The sequence below is a fragment of the Pelodiscus sinensis genome, chromosome 6 (assembly GCF_052426305.1).
Source record: "Pelodiscus sinensis isolate ZL-2025 chromosome 6, ASM5242630v1, whole genome shotgun sequence".
NCBI classification, from domain to species: domain Eukaryota; kingdom Metazoa; phylum Chordata; order Testudines; family Trionychidae; genus Pelodiscus; species Pelodiscus sinensis.
The window spans coordinates 64,256,864-64,275,249 of record NC_143057.1 but is presented as its reverse complement, the minus strand read 5'-3'; the positions used below and the strand labels follow the sequence as shown (position 1 = coordinate 64,275,249).

General features: G+C 44.6%; 1 protein-coding gene and 1 long non-coding RNA gene across 7 annotated transcripts in view; one reads left to right on the top strand and one right to left on the bottom strand.

Annotated features, from left to right (window-relative positions):
• Nucleotides 1-18,386, top strand: part of FER (FER tyrosine kinase) — a 340,298-nt gene that overhangs the window by 304,940 nt on the left and 16,972 nt on the right. For all 6 annotated transcript variants that reach the window (XM_075932044.2, XM_075932041.2, XM_075932046.2 and 3 more), the window contains one exon: nucleotides 16,205-16,327. In XM_075932044.2, the coding sequence (XP_075788159.1) occupies nucleotides 16,205-16,327 (123 nt within the window). The remainder of the gene's footprint in view (nucleotides 1-16,204; nucleotides 16,328-18,386) is intronic.
• On the bottom strand, nucleotides 1,494-16,257 carry LOC149524158 (uncharacterized). The gene is made up of 4 exons (XR_016349895.1): nucleotides 16,128-16,257; nucleotides 7,292-7,429; nucleotides 6,533-6,683; nucleotides 1,494-2,073 (listed from the first exon to the last, which is right to left on the bottom strand). It is a non-coding gene; the product is annotated as an uncharacterized LOC149524158 (long non-coding RNA).

Genomic DNA, 18,386 nt, shown 5'->3' with positions numbered 1-18,386 from the left:
TCTTTTACTTCAGATTGCCCTTTCCTCACAAAGAACAAGAACATTTTTTCCCATCCATGGAGCAAAAGTCTAAGTACTTAAAATACTGCTGATTTAACAAACAAAATGTCTGTATAATAATGCTCTGGCGCTAGAATATTACAGTATACTACCTACACTAGCGATACACAACAAAGATTAGTGCGTAGGCTGCATGTGTGGCCCTCATGACCTTTCAATGGACCGCATGACCAGTGGTGGGCACTCTGTGGCCCATGCACCCCCACTCTACTCCTTCCTCCATGCCTGTTTCACACACTGGGGTACTGGAGCCCTGCACTCACTCACTCTTCTCTCTCTCTTTCAGCACTTTGAGTGCCATGTGAATGGACTGATTTGCATTCTGTCTCCACTCCTCTATCTCCTTCCCAGAGCTTGAACAGACACAAACAGCTATTTGTGGTGTTGAAGCTCTGTGGGGGGGAAGGAGGAGGAGCAGAGAATGAACACAAATGTACAGATTCATGGTGCTCCTAAACTGCTGTTACAGAGAGGGAGGAGTAGGAAGTGCAGGGCTTCAGTGTCCCAGTAGGGGAAGGGGGACAGACAGGGGTCTGCTGACCATAGGTGGGAAACCCAGTGGGCGGTATGTGGCCCCCCAGGCTGCAGGTTGCCCACTACTGATCTAGACATTCATCCAGATTATAAAGATTATCAAAATGAGTAGACAGGTTCCTTAAAATTATGGTGCTGATTATTTTAGCCTTTTATTATGAAAATGAGAGAAAAGGATGGGATGGCAATTTATTATATATATTTTAAAACTTGTTCTTGTGATGTACAATTGTATCATTCTCCTGTTGTCAGTGAAAAGACACACAGCCTTATCTGTGGGAGAGGGGAAACGGCCCATAACATGATGGATAATAGCTTAAAAACAAAAATAGAAAAAGTCAAATTAGTGGGGGCAGGAGCATTAAAGTAAAATTAGAAAGTAAGTTTTAATCAGGAAAAAAGTAAATCAGCAGCATGTGAACTGCAAAATTGATAAATGGTGTATTATTTGTGCTAGGTCTACAATGGAATGTAAGTACACGTCTGCCACTTTATTCACCTAACTACAAATTTTAGATCCTCAAAATCTTTGCTCCGCTGCTGCCTAGCCCTATAAATGCTTATACTTCTGTCAATGGAGTCCCATAGGCACCTAAAAATCTGCCTGTGAGTATGCACCCCAATGTCCTTGTGGGATCCTCAAACTAGGCTTTCTTCTTCATCTACTGCATACCTTGCTCCCATTCACGGTGTGTGGGCACAGCACTACAGTGTATCAGAACATTTTCACTAATGATATTTGAAGGGGTCACGATGGTGCTCTTTATGTCCTGATGCTCCCTTCCTGAGGTTATAAGAGCACAACTGCCATTCAGTTTTTTGAATTTCTATAGGCAAAACAGCCAGAAAAAGTAGTGTCTCTTTCTAGTTGCTTGTTAATTAGTGTAGCTGTAGTGTTACCTCCAGTAAAATACACATGTATGAAGAGAGTTACAGTTTAATTTTCTGTTTGTAGTTAGTGTATTGAGATTTTAGTTGATACAGCAGAACTGAGATCACTGGCTTTTAAATTATACCCCTTTGTGGGGTGGAGGGAAAGTGCTGTTCCTCTAATGGACATGCATATTTCATAATACAAGATGGATGAGATATCTTCGGTTGGGTGAGAGAGACAAGCTTTCAACAGAAGAGCCATACTGGGTCAGTCCAAAGATCTATCTAGTCCAGTATCCCGTCTTCCAACAAGAATCAATGCCAGGTTCTTCAGAGGGAATGAACGGAACAGGTAATCATGTCATTCATCCCCTTTTGTCCATTTCTAGGTGGTTCTTTGAGTGGTCCCCGTGGGTGTTCCACTCTGGGTGCTGGTGCATCCTCGTGCCAGCGATCGGAGACTTTTTCCAGCAATTTCTGCCATGCCATGCAGGCGCTAGAGCACCCTCTAGTGCTGCTGGAATCCTAAGGTGCCTGCGAGGCATGACTCCTCAGTTCCTTCTCTACCGTTCTCGGCAGCAGATGCAGCCCCTGAGTTCTTCGTTCCTGTTTAAAAATAGATAAATATCTCGTTTAACTCCCTAGTTTCCTTAGCATCCAAGTTTTTTAGCCCTTTTCTCCTTACACAGTCAGTTTAAAAAAAAAAAATTTCTTCAGTTGTGGCCTGCCGCTTTCCCCCTGGGCGCCTCATGCGCAGCTTTAAGAGATGCTATGCCCATACAGGCACTATAAGTGCATAAAGTGCTTAGGAGAGGCATGCCAGATGCAAAGGTGCTCCCACTGCCTTAAACTCACTGCAAGAGCGTGCTGTGACCGAGCCAATAGGCTCAAGATGCTACTTTACGAGAAGTCCGTTCACCCTTCTTCTGAGGACTCTCCCGCGGCTCCTAAACCAGCAGCACAGAGTAAGGCAGTGGTCCCCAACACGGTGCTCGCGGGCAGCTGTCAGGGCATTTGTGTGCTCAGGGCCAGCCCCGCTCCCTGGGCGCGTGGCACATACATGGTGCTATTCCGGGCGCGCTGCACATGTGCAGCGCCAGCCCCAGGTACACAGAGAATTGGCCGCACCGGCCCGGGGTGCACAGCTATGGGGGGTGCTGGCCCTGGGCACGTAGTGAATGGGCAGCATCAGCCCCAGGCTTGCGGCAAATGAGCAGCCCCGCCTCAGGCCGCATGGCACATGGGGAGCGCCGGCCCCGCCCCCGGCCATGCGGTCCATGGGGTTGCTGGCCCCAGGCACGCAGCTCATGGGGGATCCCGCCCCTGGGCATGTGGTGCATGCGTGGCCTGCCACTGGGCACAGGAATGGCCCTGCCCCAGGGCACCTGGCAGCACCAAATGGTTGGGGATGACTGGCGTAAGGGTATGGATAAAAATCGTCCCTCTACCTACTCCAGCCATACAGCCTCGAAAACAGGTCTTTCCCCAACTCCCTCGCTACCCTCTGCACCGACAGCCGCACGGGTCAGCACTGGAGAGAAACCGGGAATTTCAGGCACGGTGCCACGGAAGTCGGTGCAGACGCATAAGAGAACCCACTAAGAGCCCAAGCAGAGGCTAGCTGGCACCGCAACCTATGGCACTGGTGCCACACGAGATTCCGACCTTACCAGCAGGCCAAAGTTCAGACCGAATGGCACTGAAGCCCTGCCGCCTGAACGCTCAGCCCCGAAGCCTATTGCCATGCCCCCATCACCTTCGGCACCTACAGTGCCCCCACCATCTACAACGATCTCTCAGCACTGTTGCCGTCCTCGGCATCATCTAGATACCACTATTCTGCATCGAAAGAAGGCCACAGTTGGTACCCTTCACCCGTACAGAGTCATACTTCTACGGCACCGCTTCCACCAGGCTCTTCTGTTCAGTCCTTACTGTCTCGACGAGCCTCTGTGGTGTCTCATTCCCCAAGCGAAACAGGCACCGGGTCTAGAAGCAGATTTTCCTCACAACATTCCAGTCCAACACCTAGACCACCATCCTGGCACCCTGCCACAGTGCAGTACGCATACGCTCCTTCTCCATCACCATGGTATGCTTAACAGTACGCCTACCCACCACCACCGTATGCCTCTCAATGGCAATGTTGGGAGCCACATCCAAAAAAGAACCACCATCGTGCTCTTTCTACTGTTTCTAAGCCACCACCGGCCTCCCCATCCTCTTACTGCTCCCATTACTGAACCGACCTCTCCACCTCATTCTGACATACAAGACTTCCTTTCTGAGGGGAAAGATAGGTCGCCTTTGCACAATTCATTCTCATCTCCAGATGATGCAGTCACAACGGAAACCCCACCACCAGGCGATGACACCAAGAAATTTCAAGACCTGTTCAAGAGGGTGGCTTTGGCACGACGACGAGACCTCCAGAAGGTCCAGGTGAAGCACTATCCGCTTCTGCATATGTTGCATCCTCCAACTGCCTCCAGGATAGCGATCCCCATGGACGAAGCCATCATGGACCCATCCAACGTCATTTGGTAAACCCTGGCCTCTATTGCCCCCACAAATAAAAGAGCTGACCACAAATATTTCATTGCTCCCAAAGATATGGATTTTCTCTTTACTCATCCCCCTCTGAATTCATTAGTGGTGGACTCTGCTCGGCATAAGAGTAAACAGCTTAATTTCAGAAATACCCCACAAGACTGAGGTCAGAAAAAAGTTGACATCATGGGCCATAAAGTTTACACCTCTGCTACTTAGAGCATCAAACTACACTGCCATGCTCGCAGATTACAACCGTACTAATTACTCCAACCTGCAGGACCTTCTCCCACACCTCCCCGAACACAAGCGACCAGCCCTGTTGAATATCATGCAGGAGGGTCATAATATCTCCCATACCACCCTACAATCCACTATGGACGTAGCAGACACTGCAGCTCGTATCACTGCCTCCACCATTGTCCTGCTATCTTGGCTACAGGCATCAGGGGTTCTGAGAGACCTGCAGCAAAAGGTAGAAGATCTACCATTTGACAAGACCAACCTATTCCCGGCCAAAACAGATTTAGTGTTACACTCTATGAAAGACTCTCAGACTACCCTCAGAACTCTGGGGACGTACACTCCCCTCCTTTAAGAGGACCAGGTATCAGCCTTACCAACGCCCCAGAGAGCCTTTCAGGCAGCATACGAGATATGACTTCTGCCAGAGACAAAGACCACAGCGTCGTAGGCCTCAATGTCAGCAGCAACAACACCCTGCTACTCATCCACCAGCAAATAAGCAGCAGATTTGAAAATTACGTTGAGAGCCAGAAAGCCACTCCTCCAACTCTGAAAACCCGTATTTTTCAATTCCACCACCTCTTCCAGGCCTTCTACCACCAATGGGCCCTCATTACATCAGACAAATGGGTCCTGGAATTGATCCAATACAGCTACGCTATCCCATTCACTTCCCTACCTCCCACCTATCCTCCCATCCCGTCCCTTTTCAGGAACCCATCTAACGAAACCCTTCTTGATCAAGATGTTTCACACCTTCAACAACTGGGCTCCATAGAACCAGTTCTACCAGAGTTCCAAGGTCAAGAATTCTACTCAACCTACTTCCTAACCCACAAAAAGAGTGGAGGATGGCAACCCATTTTGCATTTGAGGTGACAACAAGTATATTGCCTACCAATGTTTCAAGATGGTAACTTTAGCGACAATCCCATCACTCGATCAAGAAGATTGGCTCTTGACCTCCAGGATGCCTACTTGTATATCATGATCTATCCTGCTCATAGACGTTTTCTGCGTTTTGCCATGGGTACCCAGCACTACCAGTACCGAGTGCTCCCCTTTGGCCTTTTGACCACTTCAAGGGTCTTCTCCAAAAAATGGCTGCACTCCATCATCAAGGGGTCATGATATACCTATACTTGGACGATTGCCTCATAAAAAGTTCCTCCTTACAAGAAACCAAGGCCATGACCGATACCACAATGCACCTTCTGGTCAACCAGGGTTTTCATACCCCCGCAAAATCCTCTCTACTTCCAATGCAGAGGTTAGAGCTGATAGGTGCTTACCTCGACACGGTAGTAGCAAAGGCTACCCTACCCGAGCACAGGTTCGCTACCATCTGCGACCTATCAATACGGCATGTCTAACTCCTACCATGACAGTATGCCAATGCCTCAAAATTCTCGGACATATGGCCTATATGACATACGTAGTCAGGCTCACCAGACTCCATATGAGGAGTCTACAATCATGGCTGGCAACATCCTACAAGCCTTCCAGAGACCCTCTCTCCAAAGTGGTGGCTATCTCACCCCGGGTTCTCGATTCCCTCCACTGGTAGACAGAGCCGCAGAACATGCTACCAGGCGTTCCCTTCCAGAATCCTCCTCCTACGCTGACAATTACGACAGGCGCTTCTCTTATGGGCTGGGGAACCCATTTGGGCAACGTTACAGCACAGGGCAAATGGTCCTTGACAGAACAAGTCTTCCATATCAACTTCCTCGAACTATGAGGAGTCAAATAAGCATGCCAACATTTCAGACAATACATTGCACACAAGTAGATTACCATCATGACAGACAACACCTCATGCATGTACTACATCAACCGACTGGCTCCTGATCCCTATCCCTGTGTGCAGAAGCTATCAAGTTTTGGAATTGGTGCCTTACACATCAAGTCACTCCTGTAGTCGTTTACCTCCCAGGGGTACTCAACGTCACAGCAGACACTCTTAAGCCGCACATTCCACGATCAACACAAATGGGAGATAGACGCGCTCTCATCCCTCTTTTTCTCCAGTGGGGACAACCAGACATAGATCTGTTCGCCACAAAGAACAACAGAAAGTACCACCTCTACTGCTCTAGAGGAGCCCTGGGGAAACAATCCCTCGAAGACGCCTTTTCCATCTCATGGATCATTCATCTCCTTTACGCCCTTCCCCCTACTGCACAAAGTCCTCAACAAAATCAGGACAGACCAAGCGCAAGTTATTCTGGTGGCACCAGTTTGGCCCAGACAGACATAGTATCCTTACCTCCACAGGATGACAATGATGAATCTGTTTCCATTTCCATTTCTCCAGCACGACGACCTGTCAGAGAATCACGGGATGACTCTCCACCCGGACCTCCGCAAGCTCCATCTCCACGCCTGGCTCCTTCATGGCTCCAGGATGCAGAGACTGCCTGTTCGGGACCGGTAAAAGAGATACTAATTAATAGTAGAAGACAATCCACAAGGAAATCATACCTATACAAATGTAAGAGATTCTCTCACTGGTATAACGATCTCCACACAACATGCCTGGAGTCTCCCCCTCCTCCCCCCCCCCCCCCCCCCGTTTTGCTGGACTACTTACTATCCCTAAAACAGTTAGGCCTTGCCCTTACACTCTGATTGTGCTATGCAGCCACCATAGCAGCCTTTCATCACCCTATCAATGACACTTCCTTCCTCGCTAACCCGTTAACCAAACACTTTCTTTAAAGGGTTGCAGAACACCTTCCCACCCGTCCACCCGCTGGTCCCCGTCTGGGATCTCAACCATGTTCTCAAAAGTTTGACAAAGCCACCATTTGAACTGCTGGACACCTGCTCTTGGTCCCACTTGTCTATGGAGGTGTCCTTCCTGGTTGCTATAACCTCCAGCAGGAGGGTAAGTGAACTCGCGGCTTTGATGGCTGACCCCCCCCTTACACAGTATTCACAAAGGACAAGGTGATACTCCGACCCCACCCAAAGTTCCTCCCTAAAGTACCTTCCCCCTTTCATGTTAACGAACCTATACACTTACCTGCATTTTTCCCCAAACCGCATACCGACCCAGTCCAAGCTGCATGGCATACACTCAATGTCCGAAGGGTGCTAGCATTTTTTTACGTGGATCGAACCAAGCCTTGGCGAGCCTCTCCCAGGCTGTTCTTGTCCTACGCTAGAGGACAGGCAGTTTCATCTCAGAGAATTTCAAAGTGGATTATCTCCTGCATTAGAACTTGCTATAACTTATACGCTAAACACTTACCTGAATCAATAACAGCTCATTCCACAAGAGTGATGTCTTCTACAACAGCCTTCCTGAACAACATTCCTCTTCAGGTCATCTGTAACGCCACCACCTGGTCATCTGACCACACATTTACACAACATTACACACTCTCTTCTTCCATTGCATCTTCTATGGTGGTGGGACATGCAGTACTATCCACAGTGACTACCACACGGTTCCAAACCCACCTCCGCGAGCCGACAACCGCTCTGTAGTCACCCAGAGTGGAGCACTCATGGGGACCACTGGAAGAAGAAGAAAGTTACTCACCCTGTGCAGTTACTGTGGTTCTTTGGGATGTGTCCCCATGGGTGCTCCGCTACCATCCCGCCTTCCTCTGCTTTGGAGCCTCGTACTCTGGCAGGTAGAGAAGGAATGGAGGAGCTGCGCCACGCAGGCACCTTAGGATTCCAACGGCACTCTGGCGCCTGCGCAGCGCAGCAGAAACTGCTGGAAAAAGTCTCCGGTTGCTGGCGCAAGGATGCACCAGCACCCAGAGTGGAGCACCCATGGTGACATATCTCGAAGAACCATGGTTACTGCACAGGGTGAGTAACTCTTTCTTCTTGCAAACAGAACATAGGGACACCTTTCCTGCCTTCCTAATAGTTTAATGGACTTATTCTCCATGATTTTATCTAGTTCTTTTTTGAAACCTTTTATAATGTTGGCCTTCACAACACCTCTAGCAAAGAGTTCCGTGGGTTGAATGTGTGTTGTTGTAAAGAAATATTTCCAGTTTGTTTTTTTTTAAACCTGCTGCCTATTCATTTCATTTGGTGACCCTGGGATGAGGCATACCTGGGAGGTCGACAAATGCCTTTGATGTTGACCGCGGAACGTCCAGACTATCGCGCTGAGCCGACAAACAGCTGATCGGCTCAGCGCGGCAGCCATGTAAATTTAAATGAAGCGGTGATTATTTAAATTGCCGCTTAATTTTCCTATGCCGGGTAGTCTAATCTACATGCCTCTGTCGCCAGAGGCATGTAGTCTAGACGTACCCTAAGAGAGAGAATCTCAGGAAACTCCTATCAAACCAGTTCTTCAGTGCTCCAGTCACGAGGGATGTGACTTTGAACTCAAAATATATGGAGGCAATAAAGAGGCTTTGCAAATGCTTTCAGAGCTGTCAGATATTCCTGCTGTCTGAAAAGTGAGAGACTCAAAATCCATTATTCAGTACCACTCTCTCTTTCCACTGCCTGGAGGTAGAAAGTCACCACGGAATCCTGTGCTAGAGCTCACATTGACAGAAGGTACCTGTAGACCAAGAGCTGACAACTGTTGCTCAGTGCTTTCTAGCACCATCCCTCTTAGTACCCAGTACATCAATTGTTATCTGCCCCGTAACATCTTTGATGAGTGCATCTCTCTTGGTTCCAGCAGTTTCACTGTTTTGGGAGCTTTCAAAGCAGTTAAATGACTTTCTCCATTCATATGTTTTCTGAAGGGACATTCACAGCATATTCTATATTCATTTGAAACATAAATGAATCAGTTTAACTTGGGAGCCTGGGTCACCATTCACTATTGTTCCAGGCTGTTTCTTCGCTGTCTAAAATTTCATCCTCAGGAAGGAAGAGGCATATATGCATTAAATATTTCTTTTATCAACATAAAAAACTGGCTTGATTATAGAAGCCCTACTCATTTTAAATTCTCTTGTCCTATCAGTAGAAGAATTCCCAGCTTCTGACTCCAAGAGGAGCCCTCAATCTAAGAGAGCTATTCTGTAGACAAAAAGGCACTAGAAAGGGAACCTCACTCTAAGTATAAAGGTTTAAATGATAAAGCTTGCTGATAGGTGACTTGCAAAGTTGGGAACCATAATTCAGGTTTTCAAGCATGTTGTATCATTCTCCCATTCAGAATACAGAAGTAGAGGAAGCAGCAGAATTCTAGTGAGGCTCATTAAACACTTTCAGAAAGAAAATGTGTTCTTCAGCTTGACTTCAAATTAGGAGAGCTAATTATCAAGTTAACTAAATATGATTACCTACAATGGGAGATCTGACTGTCAGACTTTAAGGACAAATTATCTATAGAAATTAGAAATGAGTTCAGATCAATTTGCAAGGAAGGTCACCGGAGAGCTCAAACTTCTCTTCGGGTTGTTCTGGATGCACTTGATAGTGGGTGGCATCATTTCAATAGCAACAGCTATTATGATGAGACATTTGTCATAGTTCTCTGCATCAGGTTTACTTATAGCAATCTAGACAGCCACTGAAGATTTGCCATTTGATGGCCTAGGCTTGTTAAGTACTAAAATGGATAAGACCCTACACTCATTAAAAGACTGAAGATCCACTCTTAATTCTTAGTTTGTGTTTACCCTCAGTCAAGGTTGTCCTTACCAATAGGCAAAAACACACAGGCACCTAGGGCACCATGAAATTTGGGGCACCAAATTCCCCCAAATTTCATGCTATCCTATGCATTCGCATGCTGCCTATGGGCTCTGACCCCCACTTCAGCTGCCCCTCATGACATCTCCCATCCCCTGCCTTTTTTTTTTTTTTTTTTTTGCAGTCAATGGCATCCAGTCTAAAAGAGCTAGCAGCCTCTTTCCTCACAGCTTCATCCCCACCCCTGTGTAGATTGGCTGCTGGCAAGGTGAGTGGAGAAGTGGTACTGCTGGGTTGTGTAGGGCACCAACACTGGTAGGGATGTCATTTTCTACATTTCAGAAGAAACAATTTCATCCTCATCCTTCTCTCTCAAATATAGGAATACTAGTTTCCTTAGTTTCAGAAGCAGAGGTTTTATAACCAATTCAAGAAGAGATTGAGATATCAGAGGAGATCAATTCTGCCATCATCTTCAGTAATTTCACAGTAGGGGCAGACATGAGATTTGATGTTACAGTTGAGAATGTGGGGACTAATCCACAGGCTCTAAATCCCTTGCTCTGTCTCTTTGGTTCCTACTTTTGCCATTCGTGCCTCTTCAAAAAAGCAATCCCCACAGATCAATGGGTCATTCTATCATTCAGTTTCAATCTGTCTCCCCCACCCTGCCACTTCCCAGTCCCTTTTCAGGAACCATTCTCATGAGAATGCTATGCTTCAAGAAATAGATGACAATCAATCAAACAGAACTGGCACCTCAAGAATTTATGAGAAAGGACTTCAATGTCATACCATAAATAAAGAGGTTGGTCTTTGATTCTAGCTCTCAAGATTCCAAACAAATAGATTTGGTGCAGCAAATCTTGTGTGGTATACTCATTTCAATTATTCCTATAGATTGGTTCATTACCCTGGACTTTCAAGACACTTATTTTCACATGTCAATGCACATTTTTTTAATTTGTAGCTTTAGGAAAACACTTTATATTCCAAGTATTGTCCTTTGGAATTTCTTCAGCTCCACAGGCGTTCAACAAATGCCTGTCCATAGTAGCAACCCATCTACACCAACAAGAATTGCATTTTTACCCTTTATCTAGACTATTTGTACAACAAAATCATGGGATCATAGTGGCAAGAAAGGTGCTCCTTTGGTTTTTATCCCAAGGTTTCAAATTCAAATTGAAAAAATCAATTCTGATTCCATCTGGATTTAAATAATTTATTTTAATTAACTGGATGCAATAGCAGCAAATGCTTTCCGTCCATCAGACAGGTTTCAGACAATGCACCTGATTCTCCACAATCTCCTTAAGAAGAGAGGATGTAAAGATGTTTCTTAAACTGCTAGGCCATATGGCATCATGTTGTTTTCTGACTTCATTTGCCCATCATGATTCAGAGTCTTCCAAGGTTAGTTCAAGTCAATACAGTATGTCACTGAGGATGACAATTCCAAGTCAAAATTTAAACTCTTGGAAAAGATGGACAATAAAAGAAAGTGTGGCAGACTAACATTTGTTGTTCTAGTGATGCTCACAACTCCCAACCAGAGGTATCCCGGAAAAACACCTCCACGTCCAGGGAACTCCTTTGCTCACCTGCTTTTTTTTTTTTTAAGCAGAAGAGCAGACGTGCCTTTTCAGGGAGCCTTGTATACCTTCGTTCTACAATGTCCAAACAGGGCCAAATGGCAGAAAAATCTCTTCAGGAACAGCAATCGGAAAAAGCTATGCGAGTTGCGGAATGCAATTTGCATAGCTTTTTCCAAAAACCTGCAATAGCGTAGACCTAGCCTCAGCCTGAGGTCAGATTCCAGTTTACATACATGCTAGAACTAAGATTGATACAATTATCTTGCAAGAGATTTCTACCACTGATTCTTCCTTCCAAATTCTTAGGGACAACTCCAGAGCTACCTACTATATAGAGATGCAAGGTGTTGCAAGATAAGACCTTTAATGTCAAGAAGCCACAAGACTCTGGGAATGGTGTATCCAGAATTGTATCAGTCTGATAGCTCTTCATCTTCCAGGGAATAACAATGGTTTAGCTAGTGGACTCACAAAACAGAAATTCATTAGTGGACCCAATATTCCAAAAGTGGCAGTTTTGTTTAATTTGAATCAGAATAGGAGATATCGAATTTTTTTCCCCTTCATCAGGAAAGAGTCCAAGATCCATAGTGGATGCTTTAACAATTTGGGGTGCCATCATTTGATGTATGCTATACCTCTTTTTCCTTTAATTCCAAGAATGTTAAGGAAGATAAGAAAAAGCTTGGGTTTTATACTATAGCTCTTGCTTGGTCTTGTTATTTCTAGTTATTGGCTCGCCTAATACTGTCCAATTAGTTGTTTACTGGACTCCTTCTTGAGAGCAATGTCTCACAGAATTACAGTTTAATCCTGTACCCAAATTCAAAGTAGCTACATCTCATGCTCTGTATGGTTTCTGGATGCCCTTGTTAGAGAAAAATCATCAGTAGTACAAAGTATCTTATTTCAGGGCAATGATCTCATCAAGCAGTTAATAGATTCCTGTGGAGGCCTTGTTTTAGTTCTACATCTTACAAGAACAATTGTTCCAACAGGTTCAAATCTAATTTCCAATTAAACATCCTCTTGCATCCCTAGCACTCTACCTAATTCATGTTTTATCAATAAAAGTAGCATTTTTATGACAATTACCTCAGAATAAAAGAACCACAAGCATTAATGATAAACCGTTCCTACACAGTTTTCCATAAAGACAGGTAACCATGAGATCGCAACTATCTTTCCTCCCCAAAAGTATTATCAGATTTTCATACTAATCAATTTATTCAGGCATGGGTCTTCTTTTCATGATCTCACTTGTCTTCAGCTGCATCTCTTTGGTGTTTAAAGATCATTATTATACTACCTACAGAAAACTAAAATTTTGGTAAGACAATTTTTTTTATTACTTATGATAATTAATCTAAATGAATGTCTATTTCATCTCAAAGGCATTCAAAAGGGATATCTGATCATATTAGGACTGCATATGATGTTAACGTAATTAGTTCTCCAAATACTGACCATCAACCAGAGCACAAGCAACACTAGGGCTCTGTCTACACTGGCGGGTTATTGCGCAAGAAAGGCCGTAGTGTCCACATTGCCTACCTGCTCTTGCACAAGAAGATTTACAGTACAGCATGGTAAGGGAGAGCTTCTTCCTTAAGAGCTATGCACCTTTTTTTAACAGGTGTAAGCTCTCTTGCGCAGGCGCTCTTGTGCAAAAGGGCAGTGTGGATACTCAGCAGGGATTTCTTGCACAAGAAAGCCCTATCGCTAAAATGGCCATCAGAGCTTTCTTGCGCAACAGAGCATCCACACTGCCATGGATGTTCTTGCAGAAAAGCACAGCTCGCACATGGCAGTGTGGACGTTTCCTTGCACAAGAGTTCTTGCACAAGAACCCTTGTGCAAGATGTCCTTGCGCAAGAAGCCGCCAGTGTAGACATAGCCCAATAGTATGTCTAAGTTGAGTGCCCTTACTGGAGATTTGCATAGCAGCTGTCTGGACTTAAGCTTATAACCTTATAAAGCATTATTTGTTAGTAAATACTTGCAGCAGATTTGACCTGTTTGAGGAGGGCAAATTTGCAATATCTTTTCAAATAACAGCTAGCTTGCTAATCACCATCAGTGGGAGCCATATGTGCAGAACTTGAAGAAAAAAGATTATTTATCTTACTGTAAATTAAATGTCTTGTGCATCCCACAATCCATCCTCCTTCCATCCTGACTTGATTACAGGCAGTCCCCGAGTTACGCGGATACGACTTACGTCAGATCCGCAGTTACAAACGGGATTTCTCGCCCCGGAGGACTGGAGCGGCGGGACGCCTGGTCCCACCGCCCGCCTCCTCCAGGGCGAGAAAAGCTGCTTCCCCGTCTCCCTGGTCTGCTGGGGAAACCAGCAGACCAGGGAGACGGGGAGCAAAGCGGCGGAGGACCCGGGGCTGGACCCGCGGCCACTTCCAGATCAGCTGGAAGCGCCGCGGGTCCTCAGCGGCTTTGCTTAGCGTCTCCCTGGTCTGCAGACCAGGGAGACGCTGAGCAAAGCCACTGAGGACCTGGCCGGACCCGCGGCGCTTCCAGGGAAGCTTTTTGATAGGAAAATTTCCGTTTAGATGGGGATCTTTCGAAAATAAAACCCTTTTTCGAAAGATCCCCATCTAAACTGCTGTTTTTCTATCAAAGCCCCATGTCGAAAAAAACTGCAGCTGCCATTATGCAAATGAAGTACGGGAAATTTAAATTCCAGCTTCATTTGCAATTTCGAAGTGTCTAATTGACATTCCTTTTTCATGAAAGGGATGTAGTCTAGACACAGCCCTAATATGAAATCCTGACCCTAATGAAGTTAAGGGGTATTTTGTCATTTACTTAAATAAGATGAGAATTTCAGCCCTGTTCTTTGTATTTGGTGTTAACGCTTTAAAGTTACATAAAATGTTATTAGATACTTTGAATATATTGGCCAATGTTTAACTGCACTTAAAAAGTAAAATGTGTATATTTGTTTAATGTAATCTTCCACTAGAATTTCTTCAGTTCTTTATAATGGTAATAAATAATCGTATGTATAAACACCATGCCATTTCTCTGCCCAGCTATTATCATACTGAGAAAGGTAATTGACTCTACATAACTTGTGCTTTCTTAAGAAACTAATTACTTTTAACTTGTATCCACTGAGTGACTTTAATGAAAAGTGTTAAATTACTGGATGCCAAACTCTGAAGAGAGTTGATATACAGACAAGAAAACTAATCGCAGCACCATGAATGTCCATAATTACTATCTCCAATGCAAGCAAGCTAATTTAACACAGCTGGAAATGATATTTAGTTTAAGTGCAAACTGAACTTTCTGACGTCAGATAGCCCCAACTGTCATTATCATTTACATGTACTTCATGTAGGCTGGGGGAAAAACATATTCTAAGTTTTAAATGATTAGCTGAATATTTAGCATTCAAATATCAGCATCATGACACTAGCACAATGGCAGTGTTGGAAATCAGGCAGACGATATATGAAGGTGATTTTTTTTTTAAACTCAAAGATAACTGAAGCAAAAATATGATAAATGGATTTTGTCATTGCTGTAGGCCCATGCTGATGTTTTCTGTATAAATGGTCTTAATACTAAAAGGATGGGTATGCTTTTGAAAAGACTGAAGCGCGTGTACATTCTAAGATGGTACTTTCAGAGCCACTGTGTTTCATTTCACTTCTCTAAGCTGGCTTCTGCAGTAGGTCAGCACTGAAGCTGGGAAGTGATTCTCAACCTGAGTAGACACACTCTGCGTAAACTACACACTAAAAATACTTATGACTGTATTGTACTCAGGTACTTCCTATATTGACAGAGCGACCCTACAATTCTTAGCATTCTAACTCAAGCAGCGCTAGCAATGTGTGTCTGCCCAAGCTGGAAGTTCAGCTACTGTGCAGATATACCCTGAGACAGGAAGTTCAAACCTGGAGAACTGAGTTATACCCTGTATTCACCATGGTGAGATACTGTCTTTAAGGGCAAAATTCACAAAGGGACTAGAAGTATTGCAACATGGAGTGTTGCGGAGCTCTGCTGCCCAGCTGGGAGGTGGATGCCAGGTTCCCCCTGCAATGTATGGGTAGAGTTAGGCACTTACAAAAGATTCTCAGAAGTCAGCACTCTACTGGGTGTAGACCTACCTCAGCTAGTCAAGAATAAAAGGCCAGGGGGAAAAGGGTGTACAGAGATGTCTGACTCTCCTATGATCTGACAGGCTGAAGTGAAGCACGTATCTCACGTGTGAACTCTCCCCTGGGGTTAGGCCCTCAAGCCAAGTAAGCCCTTTCTCACAGAAAATCCAAAGAAATAAGTCCTATCTCCCTGTACTCTAACACAGAGAGTTAGGGCACTCATTTGGGAAAGGGGTGACTTAAGCTCATATTTCTCTCCAAAATCAGGCAAAGCAGGGATTCAATTTGAGTCTCCCACGTAAGTGCCCTGACAACTGGAATCTTAGATGTACAGAGGTCTACAGTGTTAGGTGGCAGCCAAGCAGGAGTTTGGGGAATATTGTTTATGCCTAAAGACACAGACACCTCAGTCTCTGGTGTTCAGTTACAGTGTTTTAAATTTCACCTTGTCAACAGTACAGGGGATGTGCTGTCATTATTTTATGTAAATAAAATTCTTCCTTACCATTGATTCAGGGCAGCATACAGTACAGCTCAGAAATATTCTTTTAATTGTATTATCTACCATCTCTTCTTGCTCAGGGAGATACACTTCTGAGAGTGATGTATGGAGCTTTGGGATCCTTCTTTGGGAGACTTTCAGTTTAGGAGTATGCCCATACCCTGGAATGACGAACCAACAAGCACGAGAACAAGTGGAGAAAGGTAATTGTTACTTATAGGGTGCAGCCATGTACAAGAGATACTTTATAGACCTTTTGGAAGACAAAGTTCCTGAGCTTAAGAACTTAAACTAAATCAACAATTTTCAATTGGGAAGTGACAAACAATATAACCAAGCAACTGCAGCAAATGTTAGGTTAGATCCACAAGTCTGTTGTCTAATTTTCTTTGTCACTTGCTAAGAAATCCTTGTGAAGATTAGGGTTTATAGGTTTCTGGGAAGGACAGTGGAGCTAGATGGATGAGAAGATACAAGTATAGTGAGTCATCACAAAGTTGAGGTACCTTATAGGGCTTTATAAAAGAAGGCATGAAGGATAGAGTTGGAGAACATAAAGGATGTGGTTAGTTGCATGACTTGGGCAGCACAAAGGTCAGACCAGAAGATGTTCTTCTCAAGTAAGCTGCTCCAACTCTCAGCTGCTGCAAATACCAAAAACCTATCTATCTGCATTTTCTTTTGTTAAAGCTTTCGCATTTGGAACAAAATTTTAGAACAAAGATAATAAACAACTCAATTTGAATTAGCTTAAGTAGTGAATCCCAGCTTTATTTTCACCAATTAATCAAAAGTAGATTAATATAATTAGGTTATTAGATCTCTGAATGCATTCCTTGTTCATCTTCCATAGTGATGTCTTTCAAGCTGATATAACCTGCTCTGCACCTATAACCTGTGTCAACTTCTATAGAGATTATATACATAACAGATTTTATGTTGCTTTAAATTTGTAAAATGTATTATTGTATCTAGTGTGTGTTAACAAGACTAGAACCAGGGGCAGCTTTTTTGTCTCTAGTGTGTGAGCAGCTGATGATTTGCTTTTGTGATTTCCTGGGCTCCTGCACTCCAAGAAGTCAGAAATTTGATTTGGTCACAATGCAGAAGTAGGGAGCAAACAAAAGAAGTCTGCCAAGTGAAAGAGCAGAATAAAGCACAGACAGTGAATTGAGGCGGAAGCTGGGCAAAGAAATAGAGAAGGAAACATGGGCAAAGAAATAGAGAATCACAATAGATTAGAGCTGGAAGAGACCTCAAGTCATCTAGTCCAATCCTGTGCGTATAGCAGGACCAGCCCCAACTCAATCATCCTCACTAGGGCTCTCTCAAGCCAGGCTTTAGAATCTGCATCTGTAGAGGTTTTTATCACCACCCTAGGTAACTCATTCCAGTGCTTCACCACCCTTCTAGTGAAATACCTTTTCCTAATATCCAACCTAGACCTCCCACATTGCGATGTGAGACCATTGCTCTTTGTTCTGTCAGCAGTAACCACTGAGAAAAGCCTCTCTTCATCCTCTTTGGACCCCACACTTCAGGTAATTGAAGGCAGCTATCAATCCCCCATACCTACAGACTAACTAAGCCCTCTCAGCCTCCTCATAATTCATGTGCCCTAGCCCCCTAATTATTTTAATGCCCTCCACGTGATTCTTAATATGTCCACATCCTTTCTGCAGTGGGTGGCCCAAAATTGGACACAGTACTCCAGATGTGGCCTCACCCGTGCCAAATACGGGGGAATAATCTGTTCCTTCAATCTGCTGGCAATGCTCCTACCAGTGCAGTCCAGTATGCCTTTAGCCTACTTGACAACAAGGGCACACTGGTGACTCATATCCAGATTCTCATTCATTGTAATCCCCACATCTTTTTCTGCAGAACTGCTACTTAGCCAGTCAGTCCTCAAGCTGTAGCAGTGCATGGAATTCTTCCATCTTAAGTGCAGAATTTTGCACTTGTCCTTGTTGAGCCTCATCAGATTTCTTTTGGCTCAACCCTCCAATTTGTTTATATCACTCTGGGTACTCTCTCTAACCTCCAGCATATTTTTCTTCCCAGCTTAGTATGATCTGCAAACTTGCTGAGGGTACAATCCATCCCATCATCCAGATCATTAAAACAAACCAAGTCCCAGAATCAACCCCTGGGGCACTGCACTTGTTATCAGATGACACCAGCTGCCATCGAGGCACACTGAGATGTTGATCACTATCTGTTGAGCCCAACGATCTAGTCAGTTTTCTATCCACCTTATTG